The 14,284-nt window shown below is 54.0% G+C and overlaps 2 protein-coding genes across 2 annotated transcripts; one reads left to right on the top strand and one right to left on the bottom strand.

Moving 5' to 3' along the window:
* Positions 1-8,166: 8,166 nt before the first annotated feature.
* UCRPA7_7631 (putative methyltransferase domain-containing protein) lies at positions 8,167-10,524 on the bottom strand (the record flags this gene model as incomplete). Its single annotated transcript, XM_007920158.1, has 1 exon — positions 8,167-10,524. One exon carries the CDS (start codon positions 10,522-10,524, stop codon positions 8,167-8,169), a length of 2,358 nt encoding a protein of 785 aa, XP_007918349.1.
* A 2,656-nt stretch (positions 10,525-13,180) lies between these two features.
* Positions 13,181-14,065, top strand: UCRPA7_7630 (putative translation machinery-associated protein 22 protein; the record flags this gene model as incomplete). The annotated part of the gene is made up of 5 exons (XM_007920157.1): positions 13,181-13,244; positions 13,310-13,329; positions 13,403-13,490; positions 13,556-13,773; positions 13,847-14,065. The coding sequence occupies 5 exons, from the start codon at positions 13,181-13,183 to the stop codon at positions 14,063-14,065; spliced, it is 609 nt and encodes a 202-aa protein (XP_007918348.1).
* Between the last annotated feature and the right edge of the window lie 219 nt (positions 14,066-14,284).

Here is a 14,284-nt window from a genome sequence, read left to right as displayed (position 1 = left end):
CGTAGCTTGCTTGTGGGCTTAACCTTGCCATCGCAGACGCAATATCGACAAGAATAGTTCTCACCATACTGAATATACATAGCGAGAAGAACAGAGCTAGCCAACTCCGGGGGTCTAAAAGTGCCCTCGTTGAAACAATGCTCTCGAAAGCTTGTAAAAATTGCGTCATGCAGTTGTATAGAAGACGGTAGCGCCCATGGTTGTCGATATCGTCGAAAAATGCATGCGAATGGGAATTGCCAGTATCAACGTGTATCGAAGGTTCACGCTGCTGGAGATCATAAAAGAGGGTCTCTCTGAGGAGAAGTTTCGCACGATACAACACGGGGAATGACACTGACTCAGCTCCCCGGCTTTCTGATATGTATCCGCTCAACTTCAGAAGCTGCCAAAAGTCATAAGCCGTGCCGCTAAGGTTCCAGCTAGAGGCGAAGGCCCTGAGTACGGGAGGTGCTCTGTCCATAGGAGCATGCGAGAAGGAGGATAATGTCGGGTTCGCGGGTGGAAGGTTTGCCAGGTCCTCGGTCCACCAGAATCCATCATCGAAATCCAGCTGTGCTTTCACCATGACAGCGATCTCTGGCGACACGGGATACGTTCGCTCGAGGAAATCGTTCATGTTGCGTCGTTGGGCGAGTGGGGACGCCATCGGCGTCAGACTCTGTCGAGGATATATCGAGACTAAAATGTCATGAGGATTAGGGATCATGCTCACTTGTGAGAATTAAAAGCATACCTGGTAGCATAACCTCTGCAAAAGTATCTAGGGGCCCTCTATGACAACCAAGGATCTTCCAGAAATCATTGTCGTTAGAACTCGATTGGTCGGGACAGACTGAGCATGGGTCATTCGAGTCACACTAAAGAGATCAGCAGACGTTCAGATGCCCGTCTTCAAAGCAAATAGCATACCCCTTTATTGAGTACCTTGCAACGTAAACAAGGTCCGATATCTCGAAGCAGTCTAAGTTCCTCAATCGACTCTAGTTTCGACTGTCCCACGCGACTGCGTTTCAACGGCGGAAGTAATGGATCAACTTCTGAATCAACCGAACCCCTTGGCTGACTATGAGCGGGAAATTCCGAGATAAATGAGTACGATCTCAGAGAATCGCGGTGATCTCTCGACAAGCCGGCCGAAGGAGGTGCTCCGAGTTGCATGTTACTTCCCTGCCCGGGTCTAGGGAGGTATACGGGAGAGGATTGCTTGGAGTAGTCGATACTATAGTTGCGGTGGTTTGAGTGTTCGGGAAAGATCAGAGGCGGTGTTCCTCCTACTGAAAGGCCAGAGTCTCTCTTGCCGGCGATAGCATGCTCCCTAGCGTGTAGGTCTCGGTCATCCTGATTAGAGAAGCCATAAATGTAATGCATACACCGGTCATCCCAGCATTTGAAAGAATGGGGATTCCTAAATCGCAGTGGTAGACTGTCTCTCAATCTGAGCCCACGGGCTACAGGGTCATATTGAGCGAGGTTCTTGTCCAACCAAGCTATGTATCCCGGTGGCGCATCATCTCGAAACCAGAGCTTCAATGTTTCAATCACCTTGGGATCATGAAGATACAATCCTGAAAAAGAGCAAGCAGGTTCAGTTTCGGGTTCGACAGATATCACTGACGATGGGGGCGGGCAAACCGACCTTGTTCTACAAAGGCGCTCTCAATACATTCGCATTGATACTGCAATGACCTGGCCTCCTCGATCTCTGACAAGACGGGAATCTTGTCACTGAGGTCTATTGAGATGGCATCAGACGACTGAATCAGACAAATAGCAATGATACAACGAGCCACCAAAGGGACTGACAACAGAAGTTTCATCACATAGGAAAGGCATCATGAGCAAAAGTAGACGAGGTGGCTTACGACTGTCATCGGCATAGGCGCGCAGGACTTTGGCCTTGTGGCGCAACATGTCCAGCTCAAGCTTGATATTAGGGCCATACTTCTGAGGCAGGAGAGCAGCTAGTTTGGCTTCTATCTCTGCTTGCTGGTCGAGGAGGGCTCGGATGGCGGGGTCCAGGGATGGATCGTAGGTTGGTACAGGTGCGGATGCTGGTGTTGAGGCCGAAGCTTGTGTTAGAACTGGTGCTTGTGTTTGTGATGCAATTGCTGGTGCTGGTGCTGGCGCCGGTGGTGGCAGCGACAGTGACAATGGCGGGAGTGGTGGCATTGGCACGGGCAGACCGGAAACATCGCGTTCCAGTCGATGCGCAGCAGAAGCAGCGCTCTCGGCGGCCATGGCCGTTTGCGCGGGTCGACCGTTTGACCGTGACGGTCGGTCGGGTCGGGGGCGGCGGTCTGTTGCGAATGTCTCTCGCTCCCGCCGGGACGATGAATTGAAACGTCTCAGAGTTCGGCGGTGGTAGTCGGGTGGTGGTCGCCCGCCGGCCTCAGCTCCGGGGCGTCTCTCTCTCGTGCATCAACAAAGCGCCGCAGCAGAGAGGCGCATCCTGGCAGAACACTAGACAGAAATGCGCTTTCTCCTCCGTGATCTCATTACAAGGCCATTGGGCTTTTAAGCAGCGACGGGTGCGCGCAGAGGTAGAGTCGTCACGGCGTGGAATATGGAAGGAATGGATTGCCACGCCTTTTCGGGGGGTGGGAGACAGAGAGCAACGGGCAGTCAGTCAGTTAGTTAGAATTGGAATAACTGGCAAGGTTGGTATTTCTCTCGCCCAATTCAGGCGTGCCTGCCTTTTTGGAGAAGCAGAATTATTATTATGTTGTCGAGATTGGGGAAGGTGGGGCAAGCAAGCATGCGGTCGTTCCTGCCTCTGCTTTTACTTGCTGCTGCTTGCCTGCTTTGTTGCTTGCTTGAGCAACTTGGGACTTGCAGAGGAAGGCGCGCGCCGCCAGTTGAGGCGAGGGCGAGGGAGTGGAGGAAGGAAGGGGAAATACCTAGCAGGGAAGAACTTGGGAGACTAGGTAAGACCCGGGTAGGGCAGGCGAGGCAGGGTAGAAAGGTAACCTTAAGGTAAGGAAGGTAAAGTTACTACACTACATATGTGAAGTACGGCGAGGCAAGGTAGGGAAGAGAAGCAAGGAGTACGAGGGTGCAGAGGGTGCAGATGGTAATTTGCACCTCACAGAGTAGGTAAAGACAGGATAATTGAAGTGCGTGAGGGTGGTGAGGCAAGGTCTGGGAGGGTAGGGAAGGTAAGCTCTAAGACCTCATGGTAGAGGCAGGTACGACCTTGGAATATTTGTACATGACTTAACGGCCTACTCGTACATTATTACACGCCTACACGCCTACTCCTACTTACAGTCCAGTCAACATCCCCTCACCCAGTCATGTCACCTAGCTCGTTCCCAAGGAGTTAGTTGAGAGGGCCGGCTAGCTAGTCCGGTCTGTCAGTCAATTGTGGCAGGCTCGACCTTCCTGCCTTAAGTACCTGGCCAGTGGTACCTACCTACCTAGTAAGAGAGATGAGATAGGGAAGGAAAGGAAAGGAGCGACTCGACATGAAGGGATCTGGATGGAGAAGCGACGAGGGTCGAGGCTGGCGCCGGTGGATCGGCCTACCTTACCTAGTCGTAGAGTACCTACCTACGCGTACAATAATATCATCAATACCTGGCTTAGCTTCCATTGGCTTGCAAAGGGCCGCACCGTAAGGCAAGTAGCAGAGAGCGTGCTAAAATCGAAAGGCAGCTAATGTATGTATGTGCTGGGTATGTAAGGTAGGTAGGGAGGGAGGTAGGGCGCAGGGACGGGGATGGGCGGGGACGAGAGCAGCTGGAGCAGGTCTGGTGCGAGCGAGCTACCTGCCTTAGCAAAAGCCTTAGGAGAGCTGGGAGGATGGCTGGATGGGTAAGTACTCGACCGTACACACACCAACTAGGTTATATTATGCTCTCCGCTCGACAAGCTTCAACCACACTGTCGCGAGATGATTTTTCTCTCCTCTCCTAATGCTGATCCGGAAGCGGATGCTGTACTCCTCCTGGCACCTATCCTTGCCGATGACGGTGAATTGTCAGACGAACGCCCAGATGATCTGTCTCTTTTCCTTGATCGGCTGGGGAACTAACATAATGATGAAATCGGAGGCCGGGGCCGTGGCCACTTGCCCGGGCTCCGTCGACCCCGTGGTAATGATATGCGGCGCAATGTGGCGCTCTACAGTAGATATGAAGGCACAGAGCTGCGCAACCCCCTCCTCATTATGCTGCATCCGTCGTTCATCACCATTGTCGGTCTTGTTCTTGTCCATCCTTATGGGAGTCGTCGCACTTTGCGCGCTGTACTCGAGTTGGTGCCAGGCGAGGTAGACTAGACTACTCCCGAGTTCGGTCTCGACACACCATTTGCGCAGCTCGGGTGCGACAGGAGCTTGGGACGCAGGGTAATCAGACGCCGCCAGTAATCACACAATCTCATCAGCTCCGGTCGGTAGCCTCGAGCGCAGGTCCAGCTGGGATATAGGTACTTTGTGGACTTTTCTCCTGGGCCTAGGTGAATATGGAGGTAGCTATTCCTTAGTCGAAGCAGGACTTCCATGTGGCCTGCATGGGCGTCGCAGGGTACAGGGTGCCAGCGGCATGAGCTACCCTACGAGGGCTGCCCATTCACAGCAAAGATATGGTCTTTCAACGGCACTAACGGTATCTCGGGGCCATCCTACCTGGCTGTATTGCCGACAAATTTGAACGGCCATGGCCATCAACCGTGCAAAAGCGGCCGCACGTCGCCTAGCTATCCTGAGCGAAGGCCATGGCTGTCAGTCAGGTACTCCTCCTCCTCGTCCGCAGCTCATACTCGACGATGCACATCCCATGCGATATGCGGCAAATGCGAGGCCCGCCTGCCTCTGCGAATCATCTATCGTCAGCTGATTTGTCTCAGCACATGGCTTAGATGGAGAGCGGTTCAATCTAGGCGCAACTTGTTGCTCCTAGCCCCTCCATGCATCACTCTACTCTATCCCACGTCTCCCACCTGTTGCTGCCGTGCCGCTTTCATTCGATGTCGATCCCGACGGGTCTCGCCCAGCTATCTTCCCTTCTCAGCCTAGCTTGAGGACACTCTTCTGGGGGGTGAACCATGAGACTTACCACGGTCAGGGCCAGGGTTCTCTATTCCCGGCAATGATCATGGTGACGTGCGATATGATGGGATATTACACCGAAAATGTCGGGTAAAAGACTTTCATCCCGAAACAAGCCGCTTCCCTGACATGTTCAAGGTGATTTCTGCTTGGAAGCTTCTAAATGCATAGTAGACAGGGGGTGAAGGAATCCTAAGATCCTCCTTGTGGGGTTCTGGGAAAAATACGAAACGAGTCGACGATTGCGAGGCGTGAGATTCGTCCCGCCAAACCCCTCTCAACGGTCGACTAAGGTAGAGGGGAGGCAAAGCCTTGTGAGGTTGAGGGAGGCTTGAGAGCGCCCCGTCAGGTTCGAGAACCCCTCCAGAACATATGGAGCTGTCGGTGGGCTTGCGCAACTTTTCCAGTCGCTTAAAGCAGCGGGAGCACGTTATCTATTTCAAGTATGGTTAATGGCCTCACCCACGACGACCCTTGGCAGGCTAGTTGACAACCCTTATTCAGGGCGGTAGGGTCCACCCTTCACGACGCGAAAAGAAAATAGTAACAGCTCGAGACTTTACGCCTGCCAATCCTGAATTCCTCGTCAGGCAGCAGCATCCACGGCAGAGAAACAGACGATACTAAAGAGGGGGGAAGAGAGACAGCTTTGAGCTTTCTTGGTGTGGATTGCAATTGGGAGGTGGCACTTGGACCGTTGACTATCGAGACGAAATGGTTGGCTGATGGTGAACAGTGAGCACCAACCCTGGCACTCTTCAGAGCTGCGCCTCCAACTGGTCAATTTGCAAAAGGGCCCGTTGAAGAAGCATCCACCACCACCACCTTCTTCACGCGAGCCCTCGGCTCGAAAGAAGTGGAGGGCAGCGCATCGCAACAGCCCAGCGCATGGCAGCACGGTCCATCCTGCACGATGCAACTGCTGAGGAACCCAAGGCGGCCTCTCGCCGAAGCGCCGCAGCCTTTTGCCTTGTCTTGGCATGATGCAGTATTCAACGGCTCTTATCAAAGTGGCGTGAGACGACCAACGCCCTACGGACCTTCGCAACCCCTCCTCCGAGTTGGGGGCCAGTCAAGTGACGGGGTCATTTGATGACCCCGTCCACCCTCCAACATTACACTGATTTGGTTTCTATTACAGCTAACATGTTGCTCAGCTCGCTAGAGTAGGGCTCGACCGGTGATCCGGCTTAGTGTCTGTCGCCCTACCGCTCAGCTTCCTCAGCTAACGTAGCCCGATCCCGTACCCAATGCCAGATCATCAATGTTTCAGCCACTGGGACAGTCATGAGTACGCCGTCGTCACTATTACAACTTTGGCATACCGCCAGTTCTGTCTGTCCAGTAAGAGAGCTTCTACGGTGCATGCAATTTTCAACCGAAGGGCAAAGGGCTGCACGAGCCCGCACGCTTGATATGGATGGATCCAGTTCGAGAAGCACACAGACAGGCGTTCTACAGTCGTGATGTGCCTAATTGAAAATCTGCAACGTTCTGCAGGAGTTGGCCCTTGTTCTCAAATCAAACGAGGTCTATCATACTGGATGTTATGCCCTCCTCCCGGAAAGATGGGCACAGGGTTCAAAATCCCAATAAAGTCCTCAGATTAGGTCGTGTCGTGACGTGTCTCCTTCGTTTTGCTACTACTCGATTGGCTTGGCTATTCCTTGCCTCTGCTTCTTGGGTCTGGAAGGCGTGAGGTGTTGCGTTCCCGGGGTTCTCGGTCCTGCAGGCTATAGGCTTGATGTTCCCTAGTGGAGGTCTCCAGATTAAGAGCCATTCCCAGCCTTGAAGAGAGCATGTTCGCTCTCTAACGTCTTACTTTTCGTTCCTAGGTACCTGCCTGTTCGTATTTTCTAATTCCTCGACATCCTCAAGGAGTTCCGAATACTCGCAGTTTGAAAAGTTGTGCTTTATTGCTACCTTCATCTTGGGACATGAACCTATACATGTGGAAAGACATTTCACACGTTAATCCTCTCGCTCGTCTCGGCCTTGCCATGCTATTATCTGTCTTTCTTATTCTATTTATACGGCTTCTGGGCTTCTTTCGGCACCAGGCCGTGACAGTTTCTGATCATACAATTGACAATATGCGATCTCTTAACATAGCCCTACATTCCTTATCTTGTAGTCTAGTCTAATGCTTTCTCGGGGCCTCAGACGATTGTATTTTTCCCAACGGGCCAGTCAAATCTACCCAGTTCCTTCGGTGTGCTGCCTTAGCTACCCCTACTCTATTCCAGCGAAACAGCTACATCATCGACTGCAAACGAGATTCTCATTATTCCGTGGTTGGAGCTGAACCGTCCGTTTGGCCTCGAAACTGCACGTCAATCCGGCAGAGAGGCGTCTTTGGCTTGCACAATATCTTCAAGCATGCTACACTTGACTGGAGGGTTTGATCTGGATGCGGAGATGGTTGATGGGATACTTGATGGTGACTTGCTTGATATTGGTATACATAGTGAGCTAGCGGGACTAGGAGAGCAGTTCGCAGACTTAGAAGCTTCAGAAACTTGGGTGGACATAGACTAAGGTTGTGGGCGATGACGGTTCTATTACAATGCCAGACTGCCATTTGGGATAACTTCGAACCAGACTACGCAGAATGTACTGCGTTAAAAGGGTCAACGCTTGTATTGGACAAGCATTTACGAGTACGAAGTGTGAGTAATTGTAGGAAATAGAAGAAGGGGCTGCTACCAGTAGTACCGCGTAAAGACAATTCACGGTAGGCCAACGGGTCAGCTTGCTAATTCTGGTCTCTGGATAATGTCACTTCAGAAGAGGGTGAATGTCTCAATGCTAATCGTCTTGATTGATCAACGCCTATATACACCGGCCCAGTTCCCATCACGTACATGTATATCTCATCTCATACAGATTACAAGACATATATATATCATATGACCCATCCAGAATACCCGTTTCGACAAAGGAAAGAACAGGAAGCATGTCTCTTCAGGAGCTGTGTTGGTCGAAACATTGGTAAAATGAACCACATAACGAGAAAGTGAAGGGTATCTATCCGACCATAGACCGCGCACGCAAAAGCTAGCAAGCAAGCCAACCACCGCCACCACCTCCTCCATCAAGTTATGGGAGAGAACTTAGATCATGCTATCAAAGTCTAGCACGAAGGTGAGGGTTCCCATATCTGGCTTCGGCTTGCGCGCGTAGCCCTTGAGCATACGGAAGGCGGCCTTGCACGCGCGGCCCTCGTCCACGACGGCGTGCACGTTGTCGACGCCCTTGCCGGCCTCGCGCATCGCGTCGCTCGCCGTCACCGTGTCCGCGAGCCGCAGCTCGCCCGCCGCCTTCTCCATCTCGCAGCGCAGCAGCCAGCGCTCCCAGCTCCAGCCCGCGGCGAGGCCCGTCACGCCGGCAACGTGCTCGGCGCTGCCCGTCACCATGGCCTCGAGCTCGAGCGTCTTGCCGAGCACGGGCGCCTGCAGCATCGACTGGCGGGCCGCAGTGGCGGTCGCACCGGGTCTGGGCGAGGGCTTGGGGCCCATGGGTAGTGCCATCCATGCGCGGCGAACATCCTCGAAGCCCGCGCGAGACAGGCGGTTGAGGAACATGCGAGTGGGGTTGGGATCATAGCCGAGTGTCTTGAGGGTGAAACCGAACTCGACGCTCTTGGCGAGACCGAGAGGGCCAGCGTTGACGATGTCGCTGTCCAGGACTTGGAACTCGAGATAGCCACCGGGCTTGAGCACGCGGTAGCACTCACGCAGGCAGCTCTCCCACTCGTCCTCGCCGTGCTCTCCTGTAAACTTGAGAATAGAGTGTAGTTCCCGGGCGCTAACTAGGTCAAAGTGGTCATCTGGGAATGGTAGGCGCGCCAGCCTCTCAACAGCCACCTGACGGTGGTTTGGTGGGCCGCGAATGTTGGAATTGGACAGCTGACGGATCGCCTTGGTTGTGACGGTGTAGATCTTAGCATTAGGGTACTGCAGGGCCGCATGCCAGGCCCAGTCGCCCGTGGACTGACCGCCGAGGTCAAGGATGCGCGAGCGCTCACGACGGCCGCTTGAGGCAGCGCCGTGGGTAGACATGCGTGCGAGACGCTTGTGCACTGGGGCTGCGATAAGTCGTCCGCCGTTGAGTAGGCGTGTGGCAGCCACATGCCAAGTGGACATATTCATCTGCGAAAGAGCTTCGGCCTCTTTCTCAGCCTTAAGCTTCTCTGGGTCATCAAGAAGGACGTCATCTCCACGGACAACGTTGGCACTCATACGCTTCTTGGCAGATTGGGGCAGGACGCTGAGCTGGTACTTGCCGAGCAGTTGATTGCGGTGTGCCTCGCGGAGCGAAACACGTTGTGCCTGGAGAGCCTCAAAGCGAGGCATGCGATGAACAAAGACATCTTGCGATAGAGAGCGCACCGTGTAGTCCTGGAAGGCACGGTAGTATGCACTCTCCTGGCGTACAAGCTTGGAAGGAAGGGAGCGCGGGATTGGCTCTGGCTTGACCTGTTCGGAGAATCGAACAGTCTTCTTCCTTGTCAAGGTAGCGACTTCAGTCTTTTCAGGCTCATTATCTTTGGGTGGAACTTCAGGAGGCGTCTGGACTTCGAGCTGGGATTCTGGCTGCTTGCCCTTTGCCTTCAAGTTGGGTTCTTCTTCATTGGATTGATCATCCTCTGTCTCCTCAAAATCACCAGGCCCTCTGAGGTAAGCTCGCTGTGCCATCAACCACATCTCTGTGCGATCGAGATGCGAGAGCGCAACTTCTTGCTGCCTGCGGGCGTATTCTGGGTTGACATCAGCGACTATCTCCTTGATCATCTCCTTTGGTGATGCGGGCGATGCAGCTTCTTCGTCATCATCCGAAGATGCTGATGGTGGGGCTGGAATACGCTTCGCGGTATTCGGGACTGGGGTGTCTTCATTACGGAATGCAGTGGGAAGGTCCTCCTGGGCACTCTCAGGGGCTTCAACAACCTGCTCGACTGGTAAAGACGAGAAGTTGCCGCTGGCCATGTGCAGTGGCCGTTGAATCTGAGCTGGACGTGGGACGGGAGGAGCGGTTTCCATGTTCCATGGCGTTCTGTAGAACTGCTCAGCAGTTGTTGACGTGGGTGGGGGCATATCATCCGCGGGAGAGGCGCCAAAATGCCATGTGTTGCGGGTTCGTGGTGATAGGCCGGAGAAGAATCCACCTGGGGAAGGAATCTCGAGTCTCGTCAAGCCCGCAAGCGATCGCTGCTGAGCTGGCGAAAGCATGATCGACGCTCGTGGCAGGTTGGTGATCAGGCGTGGTGGTTGTGGTCTGGCCTCGGCCATCTGCTCCTGAGGAACCTCAATCACCTGGTCTGCAGGTGTTTGATACTCCTCAATATCGGAACCAGGACCAGATAGGGCCTGAAGTGTAGCTAGCGCACCAGGTTGAAGGTGAATGCCTGACCAGTCGCCTGTATCCCCAGAGTCCTGACCGCCAATGATAGGCGTAGCCGGAGCAGACATAACGGCTAGTTGTTCGGACGAAAGGCTCCCATCCAGAGACGGAGGTGCAGAAATGGTCGGCACTTCTTGAGCTTGCTGTGCCTGCATGAATGAGAGCATGGCTGGCGACATGGCCACCGCAGAGGGTGGGGTTGGTGGCACAGGAGAAGTGAGGCTCTTCTTCATGTACGCCGGTGGTGAGTTGTTCGCCGCCGTAATTCCTTTTGAAGTCGGGATGACTAGCGGAGGGAGGGCTCTCCGTGTCTGCTCCGGAGTTGCCTTGAAGGCAACACCTGAAGACCCCGGCCGTCTCATACTCTCAATCTTTGGCTCATCCTCCTCGGAAGAAACATCATAAATATCGTCAAAGTCTGTAACATCAGTCATCACACTCTGTCGATTCCATGAATTGGTGCGGTTCGAGGACAAAGTAGGCGAAATGCTGTCATCTGCTGACGCCGCTGAAGGTGATGATGGTAGGTTTGGAGCTACCATAAAGTGGAAGCCTCTCGGTGTCGGAAAGGCATCATTCACGGGCGACAACCAAGCCTGCAGCCTATCTCTGTCTCTCGATACTCTCTTTGCCCCTCTCCTCTTCATGGGTGACCGTATTGGCGACATGGTGTTCTCATCCTCCTCGATTATCGTATTAAGCGCAGCCCGTCCCGATCTCCGGCCCTGCGGAGGGGAGGGAGCGGGTGCTTGATATGCCCCTTGTTGCAGCATAGCTAGTTCAGCCATTTTCTCTCTCTCCTTCTTTCTTTTCTCGAAATGATACCGATCGTCTGTTTTAAAAAGCCGTCGTATTGGGGGTAGTCATCCTTCGGCAAGATAGACGTAGCCTCGTTAGACTGAAAGTGACGTCCTGCGTCGTAGAATAGCAATACTAGGAAAACAGTAGCAGTGTGTTAAACGATAGGAATGCTTCGCACAGCGAAGCTATCTATTCTTGCAAAAGCGCAGGAGGCGTGGGGAAGGCAACAGAGAGGGAAAAGGAGGGACCAGACCGTTCAAGACGACCGGGGAAGGGAAGTAGGTTTATTAGTCGTCGTATGGAGGCGCGGCCAACTCATCCGCGGCCACGATGTGACTAGCACTCGCCTGCCTCTCGCAGCATGGGGGCGGCTAGCAGGGTGAACTGGCTGTTCCCTCGGCCGAAATGGTAAAGGGAATGTGACTAGATCTGCGAGGTCCGCAGGTCGCATGGCCCAACATTGGACAGACGAGCATCCTTACCCGTTGCACCCTGGCTCGATGCCCGGTAAGAAGCATGCAATCGCCTGCAGCAGCGCCCAGAGGAGCGAGGGAACTATCGACTGCGTCCGCCTGGGGGCTCTCGCGATGCTCAACCATCCGGCAGGAGGGTGACAAGGTAATCGCAAACGGCCAATCAGCACCTACAGGAGGATCATTAATTAAAGCCAACAAGACGACTTTGTCCACACGACTGGCTGGCGCGCGCCAACTCGACCTGGCATTAACTCTCGATCTGGAAAAGAGTGCAGACTGCCTACCCAATGGTAGTCCACGGTGTCGGGTCAGCGCTGGCTTCGGCGCTTAACTTGCAGACATCGACTGTCCAGCACGGCCTGTCATTGGACGCCATAGGAGGTCGGCAAAATGGCCGTCCAATGCGGAACATCGACAAGACGAGGAAACTGAGCCTTGGGAGAGGAAGATAATGAGATAGAACTAGCAAGAGTCATGCTATATGGGACTCTATGGCTCATTAGCCTGGCGATATATGGGACGGCAATATGCCGAATATCGATCCACCCTCGCGCCCTACCTGATGATCCGGGTCGATGGTCGCTTTTCACCTGGCAGGACTGCCTCAATGCGGCAGACCTGTTGCCGCATCCGGTCCACTGCTGAGCGCCGTGTCCCCTTTCTCGGTAAGAATGGCTTGGGGGCCTCGGGGGCCATCTGTGATGAGCGGAGCGGTGCCTGAATGTGAACCCTCCAAGCAAGCGCGTTGTGACGGGCGGTATCCGAGGACCCATCACTTGATCGTCCCACAAGGCACGTCATGCTATCGACAGGGCTGAGCACCCCAAGGATCAATCACGAAGGAGATGACAAGCGTGAATATGCCGAGAGTTTCAGTATCACTGTCGTCTCATCACATCGTCGCGTTTTCCAGGCGCCGTGATGAGCCACCTGAGGTTCTTCTAGTAAAAGCCGAGATCTGAATGTGCTAAAGCTTGAAACGTGAGATGGGTGGAAGCGCTGAGGACTTGGCTGGCCGGTAGCCACAGTTAGCTGCTACTCGGCTGGTAGCAGGCCCAAAAAGCTAACCACACGGCCGCCTTTTGGGCCTCAGGCAAGGAGCTTTTCGGAGGGGTCAGCACACCTCAGTGACCTCACACGCACGCAGCCGGGAGCCACCGGCAGCAACTGCACAGCCCCTCCAGGCTCAATGCATGCCTGCCTGCATCCATCAATGCCAATTGCCCCTCCATTGCCAAACATTCAACCCCGCAGTCGTCTGTCTGCTTGTGAAAATCAACAAACTCAAGCTGTACCTTAAGCATACCCACCTCCTCCTACGAAGAGAGCTACATACCATTGTATTGAGGACTTACACGTTGCTCTCCCAGCGTTACTTCAGACATCCAGGGGTCTTCTCAGTCACACACTCACCAGATCTTGCCTGCCAACCTTCTTCCTCTGTACAATGGCTGACGCCGAATCCTCGGCTTCCATCGAGCCCCAGGCTCGTCATGTCACATACTGTGGCGGTACGTCTCAGTCCAACACTGGACCACAGTTCACTCTGGAGATTGCTAACCCTTCTGTTCCTCAGTGTGCACCCTGCCGCCCGAGGTACGAACAATGGCGATCGAGCCCTTTCTCATTTCCTGCTTCCCAGGACACCAGAAGTAACACGAGCAAATAGTACTGCGAGTATGGCGGCACCGTCAAGAAATGCCAGGACTGGCTAGAAAAGAACCACCCTGCCATGTACGCCAGGATATGGTCGCCTGGTATGGACTCTCTCCCTTCCTGTCCAGCTTGAACCGACCTCTGACACGCTCTTCCCTCGTCACAGAAGCCTTAGCAGCCGCGACTGCCTCGCTGTCCGTGGAAGCCCAGAAGCGCGCCGAGAAGGATGCTCAGAAGAAGACCGCAAAAGCCGAGGCCGCCGAGGCCAAGCAGGCCGACAAGCGCGCACATAGCACCGTCATCATCAAGCGCATCGAGAGAAACAAGAAGAAGTTCGTGACGGCCGTGTCCGGCTTGGAGGCGTTCGACCTAGATCTGAAGAAGGTCAGTCAAGCCCATAATTTTATCCCTAGAGTGAGGCGCAAGGGCATGACATCACTGACACCGTATCATGCAGGTTGCGAAGGAGTTTGGCAAGAAGTTCGCCACGGGCTCATCTGTCACGAAAGTGGCCAGTGGCGGCGAAGAAATCGTCGTCCAGGGTGACGTAAGTGACGAGATTGAAGAGTTTCTACTGGAGAAGTACAAGCAGATACCCGAGGACAACATCGAGTTCATAGATGACAAGGCAAAGAAGAAGGCAGCCGCCGCCGCCGCAGCAGCAGCAGCAGGCTAAGCGACATGATCTTGGACACAATATATACTCAATTCGTGGCGGTGACTCTCGGACAAATATCCTAGACAACCCGTGATCCTCAAAACATATGCTATGACAATACCGGAACGCCAATTCCCCTTACCAAAAATAAAACTCCTGTCATTCTAGTTTCTCTTCCTTAGAACCCTCCCTGTGGCTGTTGAAGCGGGGGCTGTTGCCTTTGCCGCCGGAGCCTTC

This window comes from Phaeoacremonium minimum (assembly GCF_000392275.1).
Source record: "Phaeoacremonium minimum UCRPA7 unplaced genomic scaffold PA7_03_scaffold_541, whole genome shotgun sequence".
NCBI lineage: Eukaryota > Fungi > Ascomycota > Sordariomycetes > Togniniales > Togniniaceae > Phaeoacremonium > Phaeoacremonium minimum.
Note: the sequence above shows the minus strand (reverse complement) of the source record. Positions and strands in the feature narration are given on the sequence as shown.